The 26043-nt window shown below is 41.4% G+C and overlaps 1 protein-coding gene across 23 annotated transcripts in view; it reads right to left on the reverse strand.

Annotated features, from left to right (window-relative positions):
* The window catches only part of CLASP1 (cytoplasmic linker associated protein 1), a 285149-nt gene that overhangs the window by 107250 nt on the left and 151856 nt on the right, over positions 1-26043 (reverse strand). For 10 of the 23 annotated variants that reach the window (XM_014547896.1, XM_014547897.1, XM_014547893.1 and 7 more), the window contains 6 exons: positions 24735-24782; positions 24240-24263; positions 12022-12129; positions 9611-9637; positions 7288-7455; positions 1395-1502 (listed from right to left, as the gene is read on the reverse strand). In XM_014547896.1, coding sequence (XP_014403382.1) covers positions 1395-1502; positions 7288-7455; positions 9611-9637; positions 12022-12129; positions 24240-24263; positions 24735-24782 — 483 coding nt within the window. The remainder of the gene's footprint in view (positions 1-1394; positions 1503-7287; positions 7456-9610; positions 9638-12021; positions 12130-24239; positions 24264-24734; positions 24783-26043) is intronic. The other 13 variants (XM_014547905.1, XM_014547908.1, XM_014547904.1 and 10 more) reach the window with 9 other exon arrangements.

A 26043-nucleotide genomic window follows, 5' to 3' on the forward strand; every position in this document is an offset into this window, starting at 1 on the left:
ACCTCACTAGGTCGCGAGGGCCATCCAGCAGGGCTTCTGCTTCTGTTACCTGCTCTTCCTCAGAACTTCATAAAGGACAAGGGGTCGTAAAGGAATATATCTAGACTTTGATTATTGATACCGACTGGGGGGAAAAGATATTGGGAAGCAGTGTATGACATTAGAAGGCACTAAAACAACTACTAAGACCTTATGCTTTTGACATTTTTATATTTAAAAGACCAGTTACTCCGAGTGAAAATAACAGACCCCTGCCGTCCCCAGTTCCACGTAACACTCGGGCCCTTCGTTATAAGCGATTTCTGCCGGCTTATCAAAAGGAAAACATGCAGTTGTACAGCACTTCACATGACAAAGGACTGAGACACAATTACTGAAGAATACAAACATTTCTTTTATGTGTTGACAGACGACTTTGGGGATTAATAATTTGCATTACATAAAAAAGTAATTTATATGTCCATATTAGAGAAAGGCAGAACTATTAAAGCTAAAAAGAAAAGGTAAATAAAATATCCTATAATGGATACATTTTTCCCCTTGTTTTCCTGAAGCCTAGAAACTGTTAAAATACAAATTCTGGATACAAGAAAAACTGAGGGTGGGATGGGGAATGAAGAGCCCCAGCTGGGGCCTGGCGGGTGACCTGGGCACGGTGCTTACACCACCTCATGACCAAATATTGTAATTTTTTGTCCTGGGACGGCAACAGGCCACAGACATTAAACCGCCTCTTGAGGCCAGGAAACATGAAACTATCTAATGAACAAGAAACATCAGGAAGTTTTGCATTGAGCTATATACCTGAGCAATTTATCAAAAAGCTACTTTCAGAATGCTTGGATGAAAGCTTTGAAATGACTCCGTTAACAAAAGCATGGCTAGTATCTTCATTCATGCTGCTTTTTAAATTACTGTCATCATCCCGAAACTGAGCACATTTACTGTCCTACACATGATCATGTTTTTATATTTTTTTTCCTTCTTGGAATTAAACCACGTATGGCCCAATCTCTGGCAAAATTAAACACAAATTGTAGAAATTCAATGAGTAAGAATAAACTCTGCATTAGCTCTACTTTCAAGCAGCAATGAACTTGGGCTAAGCTTCATCTTATGTTAGAAATGAACACACGGATGAGCTTGCCCGGCAAAGTGGCCATAAGTAACAGCACAGACTGAAGTGATGCTTTTCCTCTAATACTGAAAAACTGGAAAGGCTCCAAACTTAAGCATGCAGAGGGGGACAACAAAGGGTGGCTAAGGAAGAGGAAAGGAAGAAGAAAGGGCCACAGGACAGCAGGAGGGAAAGCAGGTCATTCCCTGGCAGTGTCCGGGACAGCATCTGGAGCAGGGACAGGATGCTCCGAGAGCCAGCGCCTCCGTGTACTCACCCAGTGGAGGGAAGCCCCGAGCAGGGCTTGTATCTCGGCTGCTCTCACGGCTGGTATCGCGGCTGCACCCCTGACTCATGCTGGGTCGAGGGATACGGCTGCTCCGTGCTAGTGTGCAGCATGAGGGGTTTCAGAGAAGGTGAACAAGTTTAATGAAGACAGAAAAACTCACAAAATGTCAGTCACATTCCATTAACGTAATCACGACATTGTCCTGATGACTGAGCATGTACCCCTGCTACGTCTCCTGATGGCTGTGCCAACAGCAGGAGGTTTGGACAAAAACTCAACTATGCTCTATGCCTCAGAAAGCTGTGAATTTTGGTGTGAAGGTAAAATAACACCTCAGTGTAAAAAATGGCATCCAAAGAGCAAACTGGCATCAGAAAATAAAAGCTCTGTCTTTTAGAAATGATCGTTTTTATGGCTTTGGCAAACTTCTTTCTCCACTGGAGGGTAAAGGACCAAAGCCATTTCCATGTGCACTGGGTTCTCAATTTAGGTTGAAAAACAGAATAAGGGTCCTGGGCACTGCCATCCATGAACTTAACTAATTGACAGCCCACCTCTCCCAGCCGGGCCTTCTTTACAAAGGGAAGCCCCTGGACTGACAGCTAGAGAACCTGTGCACTCAAGTGAGTGCGTAGACGTTCAAACACACTTCACTATTGAAACCAACAGAGAGAGAGCTGGGACTGCTGTCCCTTTTTACTGGTCCCGACATTAATTCCTGCTTTTTCTATGGGAATCAAAACTCGGCCTGCGGTCCTTACTCAAGCACCTTCACCTCTCCAGCCTTACACAGTCTAATAGTGATGGTCTGATAACCCAGTCTCTGCACCATGAGATCCCTCCACTGACCTGAAAATGGCCAATTACTTTATGATTATCTACAGATAATGTTATTATACTCACATTATAAAACACTGAACACACAATCACATAAATAGCATAAGGTTTCTAATATAACTTGGCTATAAAATCACAGAAAAGATCATTATGCCCTTATTTTTCATTTTATTTTGAGAAAACAGAAATACAGTACTGGAAAAGTATTTGGAAACACCCTGACATATTGCAGGCGTATAACCACCAATGTCACAGTGGATGGGGACAACAAATATCTCCATCTTGCGAGGGTCTATTCTTCTGGACTGGGTAGAAATGCCTTCTTTAGAAATTTTGGAAAAAATAAACTTGATCCACTGATGTAAAAACATGGCTGTTTTCAGATCAATGCATCAATGAGCATAACCTATTTATTTTAAAGCAAAGGTATGTTTACTGTATGGCCAAACCACAACAAGAATACCTTACAAACCAGAACTGTGAAGCCCTCGATAAAGACTACAAAGGTAGAAAAGCAACCAACTTCCGACTGTGGTCTTTCTCGGGGCTAGAGTTCAATTAGACCCGAACGCTGAGTGAGTGGTGTCCAACGGCTCAGGGCTGCAGTGGCGAGTACAGGAATGCAATCTAAGCAACAGTCAAACCAGAGTTGCATCTGGAAGTCTCTAGTAATTCCTAAATTCTCCTTCATCTTGCCAGTGACATGGCGCACTGAGTTTCCACTCAAAGTAGCAGTATGTAATCAGCAATGTTTGAAAACATTCTGAATAGCACCTACAATGAGGGCAAAACCAGCAGGTGCTAAAACTCTTAAAAAACAACAACTAGGGAGTATCCGCTGACACCGCCAATATATGACAGGTTGCATAGAACCTACAAAGAAGCACTGCTTATGCTCAGAGGATCGACACCGCATCCAATTTATGCAGCGACCTCGCAGTGCCACGCTCACACACTGGCCCGGCCACTGCGCTCCGCTTAGGAAGGCTAGGGAGAAAGTTGGCATTTAAAGAGCACGGTACTGTGAGGTGAGGCACACATGGTAATACTTCTGGCTCCCCAAGGAAAGGCACACATGAACATCTTGTCTGCTGCACTGCCTACTCCAAAACTCATAGTCAAAAGTAATAGAAACAGTCCCGATAGTTTTTAACATATGTCATGCTTAACTCAGCATTTTCTTAGAGTTCTTGCCCAATTACTTCTGAAATTCTACCCAGCTCTCACTCCCTCCCTTAAACTAACATACATGCTGCAGCAATGGGAAATCTGCTTTCCCTGCTTTGTGAAGACAATAAAGGGATAGATATGATCTGAAACAATGTGCACAATTCTTAGTAAGGTTTAGCCTCCTAGTACTTCACCAAGAGAAAGTTTCTTCGCGCATCCATGTTGCCTGGCTCCTTTAACATATGGCTAGTAGTAACACAGAAGAATTCTGTTTACAATTTTGTAAAAATCTTCCCATATGGTTGCTCCAAACCTCATTAAAGCACCTCTAGTGGTGACAGCAACAGTTTAAATGTTGGATAATTTAAAACACTTATAATACCTCCTCCAGAGACCAATCTATAAGAAGGATTTAAAATAAGTACATAAATAAATCATTTTTACGAGGACTAATTAATTAGGTGGTAAAAACCAAAAACAATACACCAAATCAACTTGCCTTTGTATCGAGTGCCCAAAGGGGACATTCCATGGGAGCACAGGGAGGAGAGGCCCGCAGAGGAAGAAGCGATCAACATACTTGCTATCTGAACGCTCTGAAGCGGCGTTCTTAGGCAGCTCCAGCGTCCTGTGCTCACACGAATTGCTGGGAAGCCTTGAGAAACTATTTGATTGGTTTTCATTTCCTGAGAGATGCTTTATTCCACCTTTATAGTGTTTTAAGGGTAATCCTGACCTTTGCCTTTTAAGGAAGAATTCTACCAGAACTTGAGGAGTACAAGAGGAATAATGAAAAGTACCAGAAATTAAGACATAAACTATCTCCCTAGTCTAGATATTATTATGTTTTAGTCTTGCTCACAGTAGTCTAATTTAACTGCTGGAAGTTAATTATTAATTTTTAATTCTTTCAAACTATTTTAAAGCAGAGAGTGTAAAAGTATTTTAAACATATACCCACAGAATGTAAACTGCAAAAATTCAAATCTTTCTTTTAGCCTTTTTAATAGATGAGCAGGGGAAGAAAAAAAACAAAGGCAAACTTCTAAAATAGAATTGCTATGAATGTCAGCTACTTATGTGACTTTGTTATTAATCAAAAATAGAATAAAAGACAAAAATGAAATAAATTCACAAATAGTATATTCTTCTATTTTGGTTGAATAGTTTATGAAGGAATAAATTGCCAAGAAAAGACATGGTATCAGGGTTTTATTTGGTTTCTTTGCTATTTTACTGGAATTGCATCCTATTTTGCTTAAGTAAATACTAATGAAAAAGAGCTTGGGTATCATTTTTATCACAGATGAGAAAAGAAAATTTACTTAAGAAATATTATTTCAAGCAAAAAAAAAAATATATAGCTGAACCAAACATAATTTGTAGATAACTAAAAGCAATTCTCAATGCAAATTATAAGCCTACCTTAGCTATAATTAAAATTACTAATTAGTTTGGGAATTATATAAAATATTCTTAAAAGATGATCCCTCTTATTTTGAATATTTATATTCAAAGTTGCTATGCAATAAACAGATACACAGGCATATACCCAGTATATACTAAATGATCACAGAAATATACAACCTATTACTGAAAAAAATGCTAATATATCTGACATCCTATGAACTGGAATCTCTAAGATTATCACAGGCAGAAATGGGAAGATACATTTTATTCATATATGGATCTTTATATCTGTGTGTATGTTCTTATTCTCCCAATGTGCAGATATTTAAATAAAATACCTATTTTATTCAGAATTATATGTATGACCTCAAAGCTTGACATATAACTAACTGATTCCCATGATGATCCAAAGGAGGGAGCATCAAGGAAATAATCTGCTTCAAAATAATGTTTTAAATAAAAACTCTTCGGAAGGAAGTGGGCTCCTATTTAGTTCTTACTGATGGATGATGTTTCATAGTACCTCTTTTAAAAGCTTATTAAATGTGGTCTTTTCAACTATCCATAACACAAACTTCATAGTTAAGACCATGGAAAATCAGGTCCTAAAGTTATGTTAGATGACTAAAGTTGATTTATTTTCCAATTTCAAGAAGGTAAAAATGGCGTCCTTAATAAATAAAGAAAGTAAAATCTCCCCCACCCCTAATTTAAAAGTATGACTCTAATCTGGACTGCCAAAACATCCTATGAATTTAATTAACTATGGAAAAAAAACAGCTTAAATCCTCACACCCAGATTTGAAATCAAATGCATTTTTCAAACAAAACCAGATCCAAATACACATGTTAGACTATCAACTCTGAAATCTATATATTCCAGCCATGATTATTTTCTCTAATTTTACCCACATTACTTGTTATTACTGGATCCAAATAACTTGTCAGCTCAGACAGCATGCTATGTAATGCCACTTTATGTTGACATTATGTAGAATTAACTAACTAACCACTGCTTGGTTACATTTCTCACCTGCTTTGGAAATGTTAGTCAAACCAAATCCTATGCATTCTACTTCTTACATATCTGCCTCTGCCTTCTCTTAGCTCAGGTAGCTTTCAAGGACTTTCATGAGCTGGATGCTAAGAGCCCCTCTGCCCTCATCTCCCACCCCACCCTAACCAACTTCCTTTACTGTAGCCAAATATGAATTACTTGTGTTACCCAGGATGCACTATGCTCCCGCTTGTCTGACTGCTGCTGCACATGCTCCTCTCTGCCCTACAGCATCTTTCTCCTCATCTCCCCACCTTATACTTCACCACAGTAGGTTCTACTCTGGGGAACCTCTCCTAGCAGGAACTAAGGAAGAAATGGGGCACACTCCTTTTCTAGGACAATTCTTGCTTTCAAGTAAAACTGTGACTGAGCAGAAACTCAGCCAGACATCTTGGTGCAGTGGTAGCAAGTACTATGGGATTCTGAGGACTTCCACGTCACGGGAAGTGAGCCGAAGGATCCCAGAGGGCCACGTCATCGTATTTGTTATACTCTATACATTTTCACCTCTAAGACTGTAAGCTATTTGAAGTCAGAAGTTCAATCTATTTCATTTACTTCCATTCCTGAAGTCTAACAAAGTACATTGCACATCACAGTAAACATTCAAGTAAAAGTTGTTAAGGAGATAAATGAATAAGAAACATAAGCCCATAAGACTAAAAAATATAGCACTGATTTCACATTAATAGATTTTTACCCTTAGAAAGCAGGTAAAGACATAGAGTTTGAACATACATTTTGCATAATATATTACAACAGACTACTACCTTTTATATTAAAAAGCAGTGTATAATTAGATTTTTAATAGAGGTAAAAGGTCTATACACTATTACAATGAAACTTGATACTACAACACAAAAACAAATACTACATACTTCATTTCCATCTAGTCCTGGATTTTATGTTTGAACAATACTATGGCAAAAGTAAGTATATATATTTTTGACTATTTTCACCAATTAGATTAGAGAAGATCAGAATCAAAATAAATGTGGACCCTACAAATTGCTTTTGAAATTTTAGGGTAATAGCTACTTAGTGCTAATCAGTGAAAGAAAAGTGAAAAGCAACATTGCTTCTACGTGTACAGTAGAAAACCCTGCCCATTCCCCCAATTCTAATATTTTGCAAAATGACTCAAAAAAACGAAAACCCACAACGACACAATTCTTCCTCATCAATCTGAAATGGTAAGCCCCACACACTTTTCAGTTATAACTGAAACCTGAACATGCCATAATCTATAAAAAGCACAAATCAAAATATCTTTTTAACACGGGCAAAATGGCATCCTCCATTCAAAAACAAAGCTCTATTTGCCACATTAGAAAAGGTATTGGATTATGATAAAAATTCTGACCAAGTTGGAAATGGTGTTCCAGGGTCTTGGAGAGTCCTTACCTAGTCCTATTCGGTTTGGACTTGTTTCTCGGCTACATCCCTGACTTCTGGGAATCTTGCTTCGTTTTTCTGAAGGGAGTGTCACCGGCGGGCCTCTTGAGGAACCCCCAGCAAGGCCACTGTAACCACTTCCCAACAATTTCCCTGGAGAACTCGACCGGCTGCCAGCTAAAAATGAAGCAAAACAAAATTGAATAATGGATGTAATCAGGGAATAAATGATAGTATTTCAGAAACCAGTTTATACATTAATTTGGATCAAATATAAAAATAGCTTTGTAGTTGGTGTTAGTACTAATTTTTTTTAAACATTAGGAGCATGAAAGAATATTAAAGTATCATAAAAGAATATACATGGACAGTTACTGGTGCCGTGCAACAAAAATAACTGCAAAACTTCTGATTCAAAAAGCAGGATGAGTACAAATAGCCTCCCTGTTCCACAGAAAATTACTAGAAATAATCTCAATGGCATTTATTTAGTGTTTTGTTCTTTTTTTCTGTGACAGTTGATATGCCACAATTTTTAAGTATAACTGCTGGAAAAGTATAAATGTTAACAAAAATTTCTTAAACAGTCGTGATAGAAAATGGATTCAAGAGAACTCTATTAATTTAACAATTTGAAGAAAAGGGAGAAGGGGAAGAAATAAATAGAAACATGATAAAAAAAATCACAAAATAAGATGCTAGGACTAAGCTCAAATATATCAGTAATCATAATAAATGTGGCTATGCCCTAGCTGGTTTGGCTTAGTGGGTAGAGCGGAGTGAAGGGTCCCGGGTTCAATTCCGGTCAAGGGCACATGCCTGGGTTGCGAACTCGATCCCCAGTGTGGGGCACGCAGGCGGCAGCCTATCAATGATTCTCTCTCATCATTGATGTTTCTATCTCTCCCTTTCCCTTCCTCTCTGAAATCAATAAAAATATATATTTAAAAAACTAAAATTGTGGTTAATCGTGTGGCAATGACCACCCAATAATAGGTATGAGATTCCTCTTTCCTCAGAAGCTCTTTTGGTTCCTCCGTGACTCATTAAAAATTTCTCTGGCCCAGCAGCAGGAGGCAGCTAATCAATGATTCTCTCTCATCATTGATGTTTCTATCTCTTTCTCCCTCCCTCTTCCTTTCTGAAATCAATAAAAATATATTTTTAAAAAATCTTAAAAAATAAATGTGGCTAGATTAAATTCACCTATTAAAAGACAAAGATGTTTGGGTTGGCTTTAAAAAAATAAAAGTCAAATGTATGTTGTTTATAAGAAACAACAACATACCTAAAACAACAAAATAGAGTAAAACACAGCATTAAAAAAAGAACAAAGGATATATTATATTGATAAACAAACTGTCCATGAAGATATAATAATCATGAACCTTTATGCTCCAAATAACATAGCTTTGAAATATAAAACATAAAACTAAAAATACAGGAAGAAATGGAAAAAGTCCTAATTATGAATATACCACTCAGAAAGACTAATAACCACTAAAAAAATAACATAACTCGCAGAAACTGACAGAGTAGTCAAAATTATACAGACATGTATAAACACTTTCCACAGACACAAGTGTAACTCAACAAACGGAATACACGTTTTTCACCTTTACACATGTACTACAAAAACCAACTGTATACTAAGCCTCAAAGGAAATCTCAAAAACCTACAAAAGTAGCAGCCATATAGATCACATTCTCTGAGATGTATGCAATAAATTATAAAATAAAAACAAATGATATGCTTAGTAATTTTTATTATGGCTAAGTGACTAGATACCTAAATAACCATTTCTTAGGGTCAAAATTATCCATACACCCAAATGACAGTAATTTACTTAGATCATCTGCTTAAGTACAGAAGGCAATAAAATTCTAAAACAAAGTGCACATTATTATTTACCAGAGTAACAATGAGCCAAAGGTAGAACCTTCGAAATAACACTTAACTGGAAATTACACACACACACACACACACACCATTCAAATGAATCATTAAGGTGCATACTCACAAAAATTAGTACTCTATAATGATTTAACTATAATTTAAAGTGAAATTCATTGCAAAAATCACAAGTACACATTACCATGAAGAACCCACCTCATGATCCATTAATTTTGCCCATAAAATTTGAGCATACACATAAACCATTAAGCTATGTAAAAGGAAAAAGAAAACCTATTTCAAATTTTAGATTTTAACATACAGAAAAAATGCAGAAAGATTATTTAAGCTCATAATATAAAAATTAATATTGTGCAAGGAACATGGGTGAGAGAGAATGAACAAAACAACAAACAAACAAGAAGAGAAATGGCTTACCACCAGCAGGATTAGCAGATCTGGATCCTTGATTATGAGAGCAGACCAAAGAACAGGCAAGAAGTGGATTAAAAGACAATAACACAATACAGAGGTCAGCATGCAAACACATGTCTTTGTTCACAAACTATCTTTTTCTAGTTCTTAATCCTCCTAGTCTACTTTGTACTCATGTTGATTTTATATGTCACACTATTTAGCATTTATTTCTGGTCTGTACATGGAACACTTACAAACCCACAATATGCCAGGCACAGTGCCCGACGTATGGGATGCAGAGAAGAGTAAGAAAGTGATGACCTTCTGGGAGTACATCTGCTCTCTGGCTCCCAGCAACCTGAGGGAAGTGAAGTATCTGTGCATCACTACCACCTAACAGGGCTCACCACCAGGAGTGCTCAATAAGCAGCAATGAATTAAAAAGAGCTACTAACAGTTCACCGGAGTGCCTGATGCCAAATCCTCAAATATGTAATATTAATCCTCTAAGATTAAAGCCTCAAATATTTAAATCTTCAAATATTTAAAATACGTGAACTGTTAAGAGCCCTAAATCTAATATTAATAAAATCTACGTACTATTAAACCAGGACTCTGAATGCTAGTATATCTATATTTGTAATATATATATACATACATATATATATATATATATATATATATATGCTCATATTTTCTTCCTATCAAAATTATTTTTAAAAAATATTTAATTTCTATTTATGAGTTTAAGACCCAGGCTTGATCGCTTGTTGCTGTTGTCTCCTGCAGTGGGTGGAGTAAAACGAAGTTTTTAAGGTGGAGCCTGAAGGCAGGGAGAGTGCAGTGTTTTTGTCAGACCTAGTTAAGGCTCAACCATCCCCCTCAACACCATTCCAGAGGGACTTTCATCCTCACCACCTCTAAGCAGAGGACCAGCGAGGGGCAGGGACCCCGGCAGAGGCCAATGCCAATACACGCCAGACATAAAGGAAGAAACGTAAAACTCCGTTCAACCCTCACTCTCTAAGAAAGGAACTAGTGCTACACAGCTAAAGGGTTAGACATTTTTTATTCAACTCAATGTCAACATATTGAAGCTGAAAGAGACCATGACCAGAGTATGAGATCTGCTTGTGGCTCCAGACAACACTAGGGCTCAACAGAATAACAGAGCCGGGGTACTGTCCCTGAGGCTCTAGAAGCTTCTGGGCTACACTTTACAATCTGTGGTGTGGTGTGTGTGGTGTGATGTGTGTGGTGTGTGTGGTGTGTGTGGTGTGGTGTGATGTGTGTGGTGTGTGTGGTGTGGTGTGTGTGGTGTGGTGTGGTGTGGTGTGTGTGGTGCGGTGTGTGTGGTATGGTGTGGTGTGTGTGCTGTGGTTGGTGTGTGTGGTGCGGTGTGTGTGGTATGGTGTGGTGTGTGTGCTGTGGTTGGTGTGTGTGGTGCGGTGTGTGTGGTATGGTGTGGTGTGTGTGCTGTGGTTGGTGTGTGTGGTGTGGTGTGGTGTGTTATCGAGTAGGAAAAGGGGCTTCTGTGCCAGACAAGCCTGGGTTCTGTCAACTCACCAAAGGCAGCAATACAACTAACCTTGTGCTTTCTTTCCAGAAAAGTATAAGCTAGCTTAACGTAAGGACCATAGTATCAAAGGGATATGGAGAAGGACCTAAATTCAGAAGCTGCTGAGAAGGCATCCTAAATACGAGGAGAGAACCGAGGGTCTGGCCACAGACCCAGTGCTCTCTACACAGGAGGAGACACTGCAGAGTGCTGTGTGGAGAGAGCAGGGCAGCTCCTGGGGAGGGGAAGGCCTCTCCACTCCCCGGGCCCAGGAGACGGACACCCAGCTCCACTCCACAAGCAGAGAGGGAGCAGGCGACTCAAAGTTGAGACACCAGGGGTGATCCTAGGGATGCAGTCATTCCTTCTACGGCTGCTTTCACGTGTCAGGCTAACAAACTAAGTGACTCAACATATACAGAGAAGCAAGCATGGAGGCAGGCAGCCGTGCAAGCAAGAGCCCACGCTGGCCAGGAGACAGGAGCGGGTGGCGGTGTTAGAACAGAAGGTTAAAGGGCAGAGCTTTCAATGGATTTACTTATGAGCACTGGAAAGAGGACCTCGCATTACCCGGCCTCTCTCCAGGTACGGCTCCTAGATATGACAGAAGGACTGCCTACCAATAGAACAATGGGGCATGTTTCAACTGGAGAGACTTGAGGAGAGGAAGAAAAAGCACATTTTAATGTTTAATGAGGAATGATAAAATATTTAAATCACCTGGACAGGAGATAAAAGTACACTTGAATACTCCCATTTTGTAAGCTTACCCAAGAAACATCAAGATTACTCACAGCATTTTCCCCCTGAAGTCAATGAGAATGGGCTGTTGAAGAAAACCTAGTTAACAGAGAACATAAAATAGATTTCTTACGCTGGGACTGTGAAACCACTTTAGCGCGACTGCGGCCTCGACTATCAGAAGGTATAGAGGCGACATTGGTGGTACTCCCGGAGTTTTGCCTTCTCGTACGAATTCGACCTGGAGAATACAGCAAAAACAGTGTTTCCATAGGTTTCAGTCAGTGCAACCTACACAAGCAAACAACCCACACATGACCGAGGGGCACTGACTGGGCCACCGACGGGGGGAGCGGGTCTTCCCCACCCGGGGTCCTGACATGTTTTCCTAGGAGCACACACAAGCCTATGATCTGTACACACAAATTCTAAAAATACGTAAAGGACCCTGGCTGGGTTGCTCAGTTGGTTAGAGTGTTGTCCTGATACACCAAGGTTGTGGGTTTGATCCCTGGTCGGGGCACATACAAGACACACCCAATGAATGCATCAATAAGTGGAACAACAATCAATGTCTGACTGTCTCTCAAATCAATTTTTTTTTAAAAAGTTAGGAACTCCTGAGAGTGAGTCATGAACCTATCAGGTACCTCGTGTTTCAATTATTCTAGCATATTATATTTTCAGATGAGGAGGTGATATCTATTGGAGAATTTTTTTATCAAAAATTTTTCAGTTAAATTCTTTTTTATTGGCTAGAAATCTGTCAAATGTCCAGAATCAGAAAATATTAGCTGTGTCTTAAGAAAAATACAATATAAAAAAGGAACAAATGCAAAATATTCAGCAATCAACAAAAACTACAACACCCTGGGGAAAAAATGTGTTTTGATATGTAGCATTAAACTTCTAATTTAAAGCATGTATGCCCATAAATTTCTAGGTTGCAAATGATTAAAATAAAATTAGCACCTGAAAGTAATACAAAATAATATTGCATGTAAACTGTAATTTAAAAATAATTTTTAAGAAAGAATAAATCTTAGGAGTACCTAGGTCCTAGAAAAACAATGACCTAAAAATAATATAATGTTGTAATCCAGCTGGCATGACTCAATGGCTGAGTGCTGACCTATGGAATCAGGTCACAGCTTATGCCAGGTTTGCAGCTTGATCCCCAGCAGGGGGCTTGTGGGAGGCAGCCGATCAATGATTCTCTCTCATCATTGATGTTTCTATCTCTCCCTCTCCCTTCCTCTCTGAAATCAAATAAAAAATTTTTTTTTAAAAAGTAAAGTACATTTATGAAAAGAATTTGTCACTCATAGTAAAGCAATCTGTTAACTCCAATTATTAAACCATGAAACCTTACAGTAAAAATGAATTCAGAAATGCAAAATCATTGATGTTCAGACTAGTATGATTAGGGGTTAAACTTTTTAAAATTCAGGCATTTTGTGGTTTCCAAGGGATACAAAATGCCTCTCCGTCCATAATTCAATCAGAATAGCAATCTGATGGAGAAAACACAAAACATTTTGAATCCCTATTGGCTTCTTATATTGTTAAAAATAACTTCTCCCCTACCCAGTTTGGCTCAGTGGACAGAGTGTCGGCCCACAGACTGAAGTGTCCTGGGTTGGGTTGTGGTCAGGGGTGTGTGCCTCAGTTGTGGACTCGATCCCCCACCCTGGTGGGGCATGTGCAGGAAGCAACCAATTGATGTGTATATCTCACATCGATGTTTCTCTCTGTCTCTCACCCTCCCTCCCACCCTCTCTAAAGATCAATGGAAAAATATCCTTGGGTGAGGCTTAATTAATAAATAAATAAATAAATTAATTAATTAATTAATTAGAAAAATAACCTGTGCAGCCGGTGTGGCTGAGTATAAACCTACGAACCAAGAGGTCACAATTTGATTTCAAGTCAGGGCACATGCCCAGGTTATGGGCTCGACCCCCAGTAGGGGGCATGTAGGAGGCAGCCGATCAATGATTCTCTCTCACCATTGATGTTTCTATCGCTCTCTCTCCCTTCCTCTCTGAAATCAATAAAAATATATTTAAAAAATAATTTATACTTCATCATCTGAGAAAACCTGCAGAAAAGTACACAGAAAAACAAATCATAAGGCTTGAAAAAGTTTCAAAAAAGGGAGGTAAGGAGCAATAAAAGAAAGCACTGCATTAAAACTAAAATTAATGACTTCATAGCAGTTTAAGGAAAGACTTACACAAACTCTAGAATCTACAGTAAAATTAAGAGCTATACCATATATTATACTAAGAGTGTACATGTGTGAACCTAGTTTTCAGATGAGGGAACAGAGAAGTGGGGAATAATTAATTTGTCCAAGATCACACTATTAGTTTGGATGCCTTGCTGGCCTATGAGTGAGGAGTTTTTACTTTCCCATGGAAATCACCGAGCTAAATCAAGGCAGTCACCAAGGCAACATCAACATGAAAACGACGGAATTTAATTTTTTACTTTAAATTTATCATAAAAGATTTAAGTCACAAACAGATTTTTTAAATAAACAGCCATACCCATTCAACTTATAAAACAAAAATCTTCTTTGCTTATGTCCCTATATCCTCTACATTTGGTAATAGGATCCTAAATCCAGTGTTCACCATTCTCTTGTATTTCTTTATCCTTTCAATGTTTTCTTCTCAATAATATTTTCTCAGTTGCATAACTGAAAAATTATATGGCATTATTTTTTATATTTTAAATAGTTTTAATTATACCATAGGGTATATATTTTCCCAAAACTTAGTGTTTTGCTCAACATTTTTTTGGTGAGGTCACTTATGGAACTGATTTTTCTGTAGAAGGTAAAGGAAAGATCCATTTCATTTTTTCCATATGACTAACCTACGTCCAAATCAATTTACTCAACCCCTTTCTTACTGATCTACAAAGCCATCTCCAACATCTACCAATACTTACAGTATATGCAGATGTGTCTGTTCCTCAGCTGTCCATTCTGTCCCAACAGTCCATGTGTCCATAGCATGCAGCATCACCATGTTGTGATGAGCTTTTAACAAAAGTCTTGCTCATTGGTAGGGCAAATAAACCTACTTTCCCTAAGGCCCTCTGCTCTCCTCATTATGCATGTGAAGATACAATGAGAAGACCTAGCCCTGGCCGGGTGGCTCTGCTAATTGGAGCGTCATCCCATACACCAAAAGGCTGTGGGTTTGACCCCCCAGTCAGAGTGCATACGGGAAGCAACCAATTGCTATTTTTCTCTCACATCAATGTTTTCTCTGCCTCTCTCCCTGCCTCTCTCTCTAAAATCAACAAAAACACACCTTTGGGGGAGAAAAAAACAACAAAAACACCTACTAAAATATTGACTGGCATTATGCGGCATTTTGGGTTAATTTTGGGGGAAAAAGACAGCTTTCTGACAATGATCTTCCCAATCACTAATGTTTTCTGAATTTCACTCTCTTCAATGTCTTTCAATAAAGTTTTATATTTTTCCCAAAATATCTTACTAAATTTTTATAGACTTATTAAAAGGTGCCTTATATTATGCACAATAACTTTATTATACTTAAACTTATTGACAAATAAGTTCATAATTATTATTTATATTTGGTCTTAAACAGGAACCTTGCTAAACTCTTATTAATTCTATTAATTTACACTGTAGATTATCTGGGGTTATCTAAATAGAATGTCATCTACAAATAAGACTTCAGGTTTTTCGCTTCAAACAACTGCCCTTTCGTTTCTCTGCTTTTACCCTGCTGTCCTGGACATGGGCTGCACCACTAAAGAAAAGCATGGCAGCAGGCTCCATAGCCTTGAGCCACATTTTAAAAAAAGAATAATTCTGAAATTTCACAAAAAGTTTGATATTTCAACAGGTTGAAAAAACCACTTCTATTCCTAATTGCTAAGAATTGCTGTCAAAAACGTTTGTTGAATTTTTAATGCTTTGCCTGCATCTTCTGAGAATAAGAGGATCCTTCTCCTAAGTGTGATGAGGCATCAGTGTTTATGAAACCTGGGCTAAACAGCCACGTCAAGATCTAGACTGCAGTTGAATTCTTCCAACGAGGATCTGTTTGCTTTTGCTAGTTCTATGGACACCAGCAATCCACAGCTACTTTAAAATGATTATCTATTTGGGTTTTCACACCACAAAGGCAGCTGTAAATTCTGAAGGGAGTCCTCTACCCTCGTATGAAGGTTAAGAATGGCAAAATTCCCTCTCATCTGCTCCAGTTTAACAGTTAACTTCTTGTTTATCACTGACGATGTAGGTCTTGGGTGGGTTTTGGGTTGCTTCTTCTCCTCCATATCCTCATCACTCATCACAGCAAATGCCCCAGGCCTCCACATTCCCCAGGGTGCGGCCAGCTTTGGCCCTCACCTACTGAGGTTCCTGCTTTTGCTTTGGAGATGTGTGACTTCCTGCCTTTATTCCGATTAGTGATGTGTTCTCAACTGACAGGCTCAATCACACTAATAAATTCTGCAGACTGCTAAAAATGCAAGTTACTTATTTCTTTTTGCCCTAGCTGGTTTGGCTCAGTGGATAGAGCATCTGCCTGCGGACTGAAGGGTCCCAGGTTCGATTCCAGCCAAGGGCATATGCCTGGGTTGTGGGCTCGATCCCCAGTGGGAGGCATGTAGGAGGCAGCCAATCAATGATTCCCTCTTATCATTGATGTTTCTATCTCTCTCTCCCTCTTCCTTCCTCTCTGAAATCAATAAAGAAATAAAAAAAACAACAACACTTAAATACAGCTACTTTGTATTATATAAAAGAGCCTTACAAGTACTAGGGCATGCTTTTCTTTCTCTCTGCTACCTCTAACTCATTATAGATGTAAATGTTAGAGGCAGAAATAGAATACATTGGGGACCAGCTACAATTATAAGAAATATTAATCATGCTCTGTTAACCATGATGGTTCTGTTCTGATTAGAGAAGGCACTTTCTACACTCACTGAGAGTTGTACGCCCTGGGATATGGGAGCTAACATCGGAATACAGTTGGTCATCCTCCCAAGAATTGCCCTATCATTATGAAAAGATTTACAACCTCGTGGCACCTAGTCTTGGAGTCACCTGCTCTTCACAAGCCCTTTCCCCTATTACCTGTAATCTGGTCCCTGCCCCTCCCCCCTCAGCCCGCATGACTTGTAACCTGTGATGATTATCCTGTGCCCACTTTCCATGCCTGTAATTCCTACTTCCGCACATAATCTTGTCCTTCTACCCAATATAAGCAGCTGGCTGATGGGAGGGCAGAGCAGATTTCTGTGGGGGACTTGCTGCTCTCACACACTGCCGGGAGGATTGGAATAGATGCTCAGATATGATTCAACCCTTCTCTGCTGAATTGGCTCGAGTAGTGACAGGCAGCCCGGACCCCTGGGTGGTCCGGTTACACAATTTTGAACTATGAACTCCTATTTGGCATACAGAGCAGGCAAAAGTAGTCTAAAGCTGTTCATAAGGAAAATAATACAATTAATACAAGAATAAACTGTTTTGCATGCTCACAATTGTAACCCTACTTTTGCCCCACCCTTTTAAATCTGTGGGGATCCCAAGGAACCAGGTTGAGAATGGCTTCCTCTGTAAAACTTCAATGTTTGTTCTTGTCAGGCACCCTTGGGGGCTACCATCCCAGACCACTTTATTCATCAGCGTGGGGTTTCCCAGACACCACAGGGAAGGAAGACTGAAACAACTTGCATGACAAGAGAGCTTGTAACAAGTCAGGGAAGGTATTCTCTTCCTCTGCCTAGGACAGTGATGGCGAACCTTTTGAGCTCAGCATGCCAGCATTTTGAAAATCCCTAACTTAACTCTGGTGTCGCGTCGCATATAGAAATTTTTTCATATTTGCAACCATAGTAAAACAAAGATTTATATTTTTGATATTTATTTTATCTATTTAAAGGCCATTTAACAAAGAAAAATCAACCAAAAAAATGAGTTCGCGTGTCACCTCCAACACGCGTGTCATAGGTTCGCCATCACTGGCCTAGGACAAGGTCAAGAGAGAATGAAGGGTCTTTCCCAGTCCACTTCCTCATGGACCCACAGCACCTCCACTTCCTCATGGACCCACGCCCCTCCACTTCCTCATGGACCCACAGCACCTCCACTTCCTCATGGACCCACGCCCCTCCACTTCCTCATGGACCCACAGCACCTCCACTTCCTCATGGACCCACGCCCCTCCACTTCCTCATGGACCCACAGCACCTCCACTTCCTCATGGACCCACGCCCCTCCACTTCCTCATGGACCCACAGCACCTCCACTTCCTCATGGACCCACGCCCCTCCACTTCCTCATGGACCCACAGCACCTCCACTTCCTCATGGACCCACGCCCCTCCACTTCCTCATGGACCCACAGCACCTCCACTTCCTCATGGACCCACGCCCCTCCACTTCCTCATGGACCCACAGCACCTCCACTTCCTCATGGACCCACGCCCCTCCACTTCCTCATGGACCCACAGCACCTCCACTTCCTCATGGACCCACGCCCCTCCACTTCCTCATGGACCCACAGCACCTCCACTTCCTCATGGACCCACGCCCCTCCACTTCCTCATGGACCCACAGCACCTCCACTTCCTCATGGACCCACGCCCCTCCACTTCCTCATGGACCCACAGCACCTCCACTTCCTCATGGACCCACGCCCCTCCACTTCCTCATGGACCCACAGCACCTCCACTTCCTCATGGACCCACGCCCCTCCACTTCCTCATGGACCCACAGCACCTCCACTTCCTCATGGACCCACGCCCCTCCACTTCCTCATGGACCCACAGCACCTCCACTTCCTCATGGACCCACGCCCCTCCACTTCCTCATGGACCCACAGCACCTCCACTTCCTCATGGACCCACGCCCCTCCACTTCCTCATGGACCCACAGCACCTCCACTTCCTCATGGACCCACGCCCCTCCACTTCCTCATGGACCCACAGCACCTCCACTTCCTCATGGACCCACGCCCCTCCACTTCCTCATGGACCCACAGCACCTCCACTTCCTCATGGACCCACGCCCCTCCACTTCCTCATGGACCCACAGCACCTCCACTTCCTCATGGACCCACGCCCCTCCACTTCCTCATGGACCCACAGCACCTCCACTTCCTCATGGACCCACGCCCCTCCACTTCCTCATGGACCCACAGCACCTCCACTTCCTCATGGACCCACGCCCCTCCACTTCCTCATGGACCCACAGCACCTCCACTTCCTCATGGACCCACGCCCCTCCACTTCCTCATGGACCCACAGCACCTCCACTTCCTCATGGACCCACGCCCCTCCACTTCCTCATGGACCCACAGCACCTCCACTTCCTCATGGACCCACGCCCCTCCACTTCCTCATGGACCCACAGCACCTCCACTTCCTCATGGACCCACGCCCCTCCACTTCCTCATGGACCCACAGCACCTCCACTTCCTCATGGACCCACGCCCCTCCACTTCCTCATGGACCCACAGCACCTCCACTTCCTCATGGACCCACGCCCCTCCACTTCCTCATGGACCCACAGCACCTCCACTTCCTCATGGACCCACGCCCCTCCACTTCCTCATGGACCCACAGCACCTCCACTTCCTCATGGACCCACGCCCCTCCACTTCCTCATGGACCCACAGCACCTCCACTTCCTCATGGACCCACGCCCCTCCACTTCCTCATGGACCCACAGCACCTCCACTTCCTCATGGACCCACGCCCCTCCACTTCCTCATGGACCCACAGCACCTCCACTTCCTCATGGATCCACAGCACTTCCACTTTCTCATGGGTTCATAGCACCTAGAACAAGCTGGCTTCATGCCAACTCATGATACTCACCTGGTGAAGTCAAGGGCTCATTTTCTGCCTGCCCTAGGGACTCACTTTAGCAACTGAGCCCTCAGGGCATCCTTAAAATCCTTCTTGGGGGCAAAGTTTAAAGGGCCTCTACTACGCTGTACTCAGATATTTATTTATTTCATAGACATTGTTTTTTCATTTTATTAAGTTGGTGCTATTACTATGAATTGCCTGTGTACGTTTTAGAGTCTATATAAAACAGTCTGTGGTCTTTAGGAAAAACAAAGCCTACTCAATAAATGCAACAAATAGTAAAAATAGTCTTCAGTTCTGTATTGACTTGTTAATGGCATATTCACATTCATTCATTCGTATTGTATTGTATTATGACAGACAGAAGTAGATATGAAAGAAAGTCACAGTAAGTAAGAGAAATAGAAATGAGACATTAGACAACTGTACAACAAAAAATATTCTGCAGGGAGGGACAAGCACATCGACAAATACATCTACCCAGAGAAAAGCAGACCCAGAGGAAAACAAAGAATTGTAGGAGGAGTGCAGTCTTTGGCTTTCATGGAGTAAAGAGAGAATGTCCGTGTCTGTGGCTTTCTAATAGCGCTGCTGACGAGTTTTCCAATCACACCACCATTCTTCTACAAAAGCCCTCAAATCAGGAAACGGAACCTGGGCACCTGGTTTAATTTGCAGGCGTGGTTTTCCCATATCCCATTTAGCTTAAGGTAATTTTAAATTTCCACTTAGCTTCATACAGTAGGGTGTCTTGGTTTTTGTCCCCCATATGTTTCAAGTCTGAGCCAACTCTCAATTTAAAGCAGTGGTTCTCAACCTTCTGGCCCTTTAAATACAGTTCCTCATGTTGTAACCCAACCATAAAATTATTTTCGCTGCTACTTCATAACTGTAATGTTGCTACTGTTATGAATCGTAATGTAAATATCTGCTATGCAGGATGGTCTTAGGCGACCCCTGTGAAAGGGTCATTGGACCGCCAAAGGGGTCACGACCCACAGGTTGAGAACCGCTCGTTTAGGGGGTATAAAAATTAAAAGGTTCCTAGGTAAATCTCAACTGTCATCATATTGGGACATTTTGCATACAGATCTATTTTACGACTCATTGCTCAGGGGCACAATTAAACCAACCTCTACTCACAAGTAGCATTTTTGACAGAATCAAAATTTGGGAAATTGATCAGTTGTAAATTTTGCTACCTACAAATACTCTCCCAAAAAGAGTAACTTTCCTTACATATTTTAAAGATAAACACTCGTAACACTCTTTTACTTCTACATGCAGACATACATATTTTTGCATTGTGTAAAAAAAAGTCAACCACTTACACTTCAGAATTCTTGGGTCTAAGTACAATAATACCAAATGGTTTAGTTCTCAGTAAAACTAAGACCTAGGTTCCTCTCTCGGAAAAGCAGACAAGGCTCCATAGTTTCTACTGTGTAACCTCGAAGCCGCCAATAGTTATGCCGGCCTCTGACTATACTTAATAACATGTGATCGTCTATTTTCTGAAACTAACCGTAAGTTACTAGTACCCACACAGGTCACTCAAACATGGCAATTCATCTCTTGAAATTACTTATTTCAGGGAAAAATATGAATAAACAAATTTTCTAAACATAGTAGCTAAAAAAAATTAGACAGTGCATTTATTTGCCATACAAGTTCAACATCTAGTCATAAACTTTCTCCTGAGCAGTGTAATAGACTACATAAATGCTTCCTTTTCAAACTCCCAAAATTACTGAACACAACACACTGAAGGCTGTCCTGGAAGTAAACTTTTGTCCAATAGTTGAGCTTTTGGTTCATCACAAAAAACATTTTTCTAATTAGTCATAAATGTTAGAAAGACTACTCGATATGTATAATAAATAACCTCCAAAGAATATATATTTTTCTCAATTACTATAATAATGAAGTTGCCAAAATTTAAATGTACTGTCTGAATTTTAAATTTAGATCATCCAAGCACTGATTCAAAATTATCTTTGTCTCCTAATAATGACAGTACCTATTTCTTCTTATCTCAGGAGCCAGATGGTAAAAATTAACAGATTTTTTAAAATAAATTTTTTAAAAGGCCCATAATGATTCCAAAATTTCAGATATGGAAACTTATGACAAGACACTTTGTAATATTTACTGCTGCCTTTTTCTCATAACTGTCTGTGGCTTTTCTAAACATCACTGCCCAGTCATGTTGCGGCAACAAACAGAGGAATGACATTGAGCTACAGGCCTCCTAGGGGCCCCTCTGCCCCTCCCCTCCTCACCCAGGCTCAAGGCTCTGCTGTCGGCTGCGCTGCACAGCCCTGGGAAAGCCCTGGGACACGGAGACCAAGGCTCGGGGGCTCCACTCGAGGAGCCCTCTCTGTCTTATTCTGAACTTGGTACAATTCAGGGCCCACATGTTCTCCCTCCCCGACTGGAATGAGGACCAGAAAGAAACTTCCTGTCAGTCAGCACAGTCATCAACAGGCAAATTTCTGAACTTGCTCTGACTAGTAAAAAGAAAACTGATTAAAAAGGAAAAAAAGCCCTAACCAGTTTGGCTCAGTGGATAGAGTGTCAGCCTGTGGACTGAAGGGTTCCAGGTTCAATTCCGGTCAAGGGCATGTACCTTGGTTGCGGGCACATCCCCAGTAGGGAGTGTGAAGGAGGCAGCTGAATCGATGTTTCTAACTCTCTATCTCTCTCCCTTCCTCTCTTGTAAAAAACCAATAACATATATATTTTTTTAAAAAGGAAAAAAAATCCCAGTGTTGGCTAAAATAACAGACTTATTTCAACTGTGTTATACAGGCATATCAATCAAGGTATTCTGGGGAAAAAATATAATTCCCCTCACAGTGTCTTTCACTTTCCATTTCATCAGCATTACTGTGTTCCACCCTCCACACTGTCCTTCCACCTCGGCTGAGAAACTATTAAAGATGGTTTCTATGGGAAAGGAAAATAAATAATTACTCCTATCAGCTAAAAACGGAAAATTACACCCAGAGTCAGGCTCCTATCACAAATGAGGCTCTTGTTATGACATAGGTGTTTTTCCATTTTTCATTTTTGGTAACTTTTCGTTTCACAAACTTCTCCAACCCCACAAATCACCAGTGGGGGGGCTTGTTGAAAATTCATATTTACCTGCTGCTTCGAACTTTATCAGAATGTTCAGGGGAAGGACAGGACCTCTGTTCTTTTAGGTAATTTTTATGAGAAGTTTGAAGAACATTGATCTTGGGACTATGTTTATCTTAGGAAGTAGTATATGGATTAAAAGTACTGTGAACTGCCTGGCCCACATGGCTCAGTGGTTTGAGCATCATCCTATGAGCCAGGAGGTAACAAGGGTTCGATTCCCGGCTGGGGCACATGCCTGAGTTGCGGGCTCGATCCTATATGGGCATAGAGGAGGCAGCAAATCAGTGACTCTCTCTCATCATAGATGTTTCTATCTCTCCCTCCCCTCATAAATAAAGTACCGTGAACTACACATATCAACAAAAATCCAGTTTGCTCTGCAGGTTAGCCTTTTAGAGTCCTAAATAATGTATGAAAGTAAACGAGCACCCCTAATTGTTAAACCATTATCCTGAGGGTTGGTGTGTCTAAGCCACTATCTTAAGCAGACGAGGTCATTCTAAATTCCAACTGTGTGAAACAATATCATGCTTTCTCTCTAGAGACTTTGTAAAAGGATGATCTTGTCTAGCATGTGCTAGTCAAAGACCACACACACTCGACGGCCATGTCTAACATCCAAAGGCCAATGCGAAATCAGGGAGGCCTTCTAGAGAATAGCACAGAACCAAACCAAGTGGATCTGGACACTCTGGCCACCGTGCTATGTCCTTGTGTGGAGCAGAGGACGCAGCACGCAGAGGCACTTACTACATGCCTGGGGAGTGAATGAATGAAAACATATGAATGACTGGGGTACGCTCAGTGTTACAAATAAAAATGGCATGGTGTCACATCACTGGGGGATAGAAATGCATTTTTAACAATTTCTATAAATTACCTGGTAGAAAACCTTTACCCGTCTTTAACCTGAATAATTGACACAAATTCATTTTCAAAACAGGAAAGCAATTCCTGAAGGCCCACAAAAGCACAAAAGTAAAGAGAAGGACACAAAAGGAAACAAAAGGTGAGGAAATGCTTCAGGAGGCACAAGCTCTGAGACGGCAGCTGGGGCCAGCGGCACACAATGTCACCAACCCCTCCCCAGTGTGCGCTCAGAGCTGAAACCACGAACAGCATACTCAAGTGCTCATTCACGAGAACCACCGAACAAGAAGGGAGAACTCAGGTAGAGGTGAGGCAGAAACCAGTGGAGACAATGAGGAGGGCAGGGGGCAGCGTGCAGTGGCATGCAGGGACCTCAGTGAGACGGGGGCGGGAGGAGACATTCGTGAGCACAGGGCCGTGGAAGGGAGACACACCTCCGTCACAGAAACAAACGGCTTACCCTCCGCTTTAGTGGCAGTACCATCTTTAAGCAAATTAAAAAACAGGGGAGGGGTAACAGGGAACAGTTAGTAACATTTAAAAACTTAAAAAGCAGAATGTTATTAGCTACTAAAAAAGCAAAAGTACAATTTAAAATAAAATTTAAAAGGAAACAAGTTCAACAGCGAAGCAGAGTCTGAAGCAAGTAAAGTGGCTTATCTTGAAATCAGTTTAGTTAGAATCATGTGCTTTTTGCCTTTGGAAAGCACAAAAAAGGGCACCCAGGGCAGGTCTCAGTGGATAGTGGTTGCTGTTTTTCTTTCAGCCAAACCTTACGTTCTTAAGAGTTCCTTTTTCAAGGAACAAGGTACCAGCAGAAGAGGTTGGGGGAGGACATGGGGCTAAAAACTAAACTACTAAAGAGTCAACTAAGGGCAGAGGCGAGGAAGCCCAGAGAAGCTAGCTCTAGCAGTGCCTACCCAGCTACTCGCAGCAGCCAAGCTGCACATGGTACCTGAATCAAGGCCTACGGACTCCACATCGTCCCTCATGCGTCTGGACTCTAGAAGTTTGGAAAAGGACCGTCAGCTGTAATGCTACACCTCTGCACAGGTGTAACTGTCAGCCTAAGAGTAGCGGTAACAACTCCTCAGAAGGGTAGGTTGCATTTCAGGGTGGCTGTGTTTGCTGTCGTTTTGAACATAAGGAAAGTTAGAGAGGGTCAGGAAAAGGGGAGAGACTGAGAAGACTCCAGTCTCAGCACTGGAAGAGGGAACACTGGGCTGAAAAGTTATCAGTGCTTCCAAAGGTCAGTCCTGCATCATCAGCCAAAAGGCCAGGGTGCTTCTCCTAGCAGCGAGGGAAGTCTATGTTACAATAGGGTCCATGTTACAACATCCAATGTGAACAGAAAACAGAGGCTCCTGAGGACTGTAAATGGTTTTTACTCAAGTTTTCTAGCAATGAAACAAATGTACTTGAAACACTGGTAAGCACTTCAAACACTGAATTGAACTGAACATAATGACTTCACTTCACCGCAGGAGAGGGAGGGGGAGTTCTGACTTCTCTCTTGCTGTGACTGCATGTCAACAGACTATCACAGAGACTCCTACGTAGGCCACACGGCAGGAAAGGAACGCTCCGGGTGGGTTTCTTCCCAATCTAAACGTATTATCCATCCATGTATCTATCCGCCCAGGTATAAGGCATTTCCGTAAAGAACACGAGACTGGTTTAACAAACATTCCAGAGCGCATCTACCTTTCAAACTAATAATGTTCCTATCATAACTGCAGTTTCTTTCTCTTCTGTATGACTTTCTGTCACATATCTGAGCTGGGTGGCTATGACTGCAGCTAATTTAAGGCCCAGGAAGACTCGGGCTCCATGGCTGCTCCAGGTTACCAATGAGTGGCAGGCCCAGGATCTCCGCTTGGTGTTCTCTCACTATGCTTCCATGTACACAACATTTTTAGGACATTAACTTTAGGACTGATTTTGGAATTAATATGTAAACCACATAATTCAGTCTCCATGTTTCAAAAAGTTTAAATTGTATTAATTTCCAAAGAATCCAAAATCAAACTGGTCAGCTAAGCCCCCAGATTTTGGCTCTGGACGACTTCACTTGCACAAAAATAAAATTAAAGAAGCCGTCAGCCAATGGAGAGCAGGTGCTGTGTCCGCTGAGACACTTCCCCTCCGTCAGACACTCACTCTCTGGGGAATTACTACTTTTTTACTCTTTCGGGCTGTCATTAGAGTAAGTGCACGCTCCTCCCACAGTGACACAGGGGAGACAACGCTCTTCTGCACAGTAT

The sequence above is a fragment of the Myotis brandtii genome, unplaced genomic scaffold, assembly GCF_000412655.1.
Source record: "Myotis brandtii unplaced genomic scaffold, ASM41265v1 scaffold488, whole genome shotgun sequence".
Taxonomy (NCBI): Eukaryota; Metazoa; Chordata; class Mammalia; order Chiroptera; family Vespertilionidae; genus Myotis; species Myotis brandtii.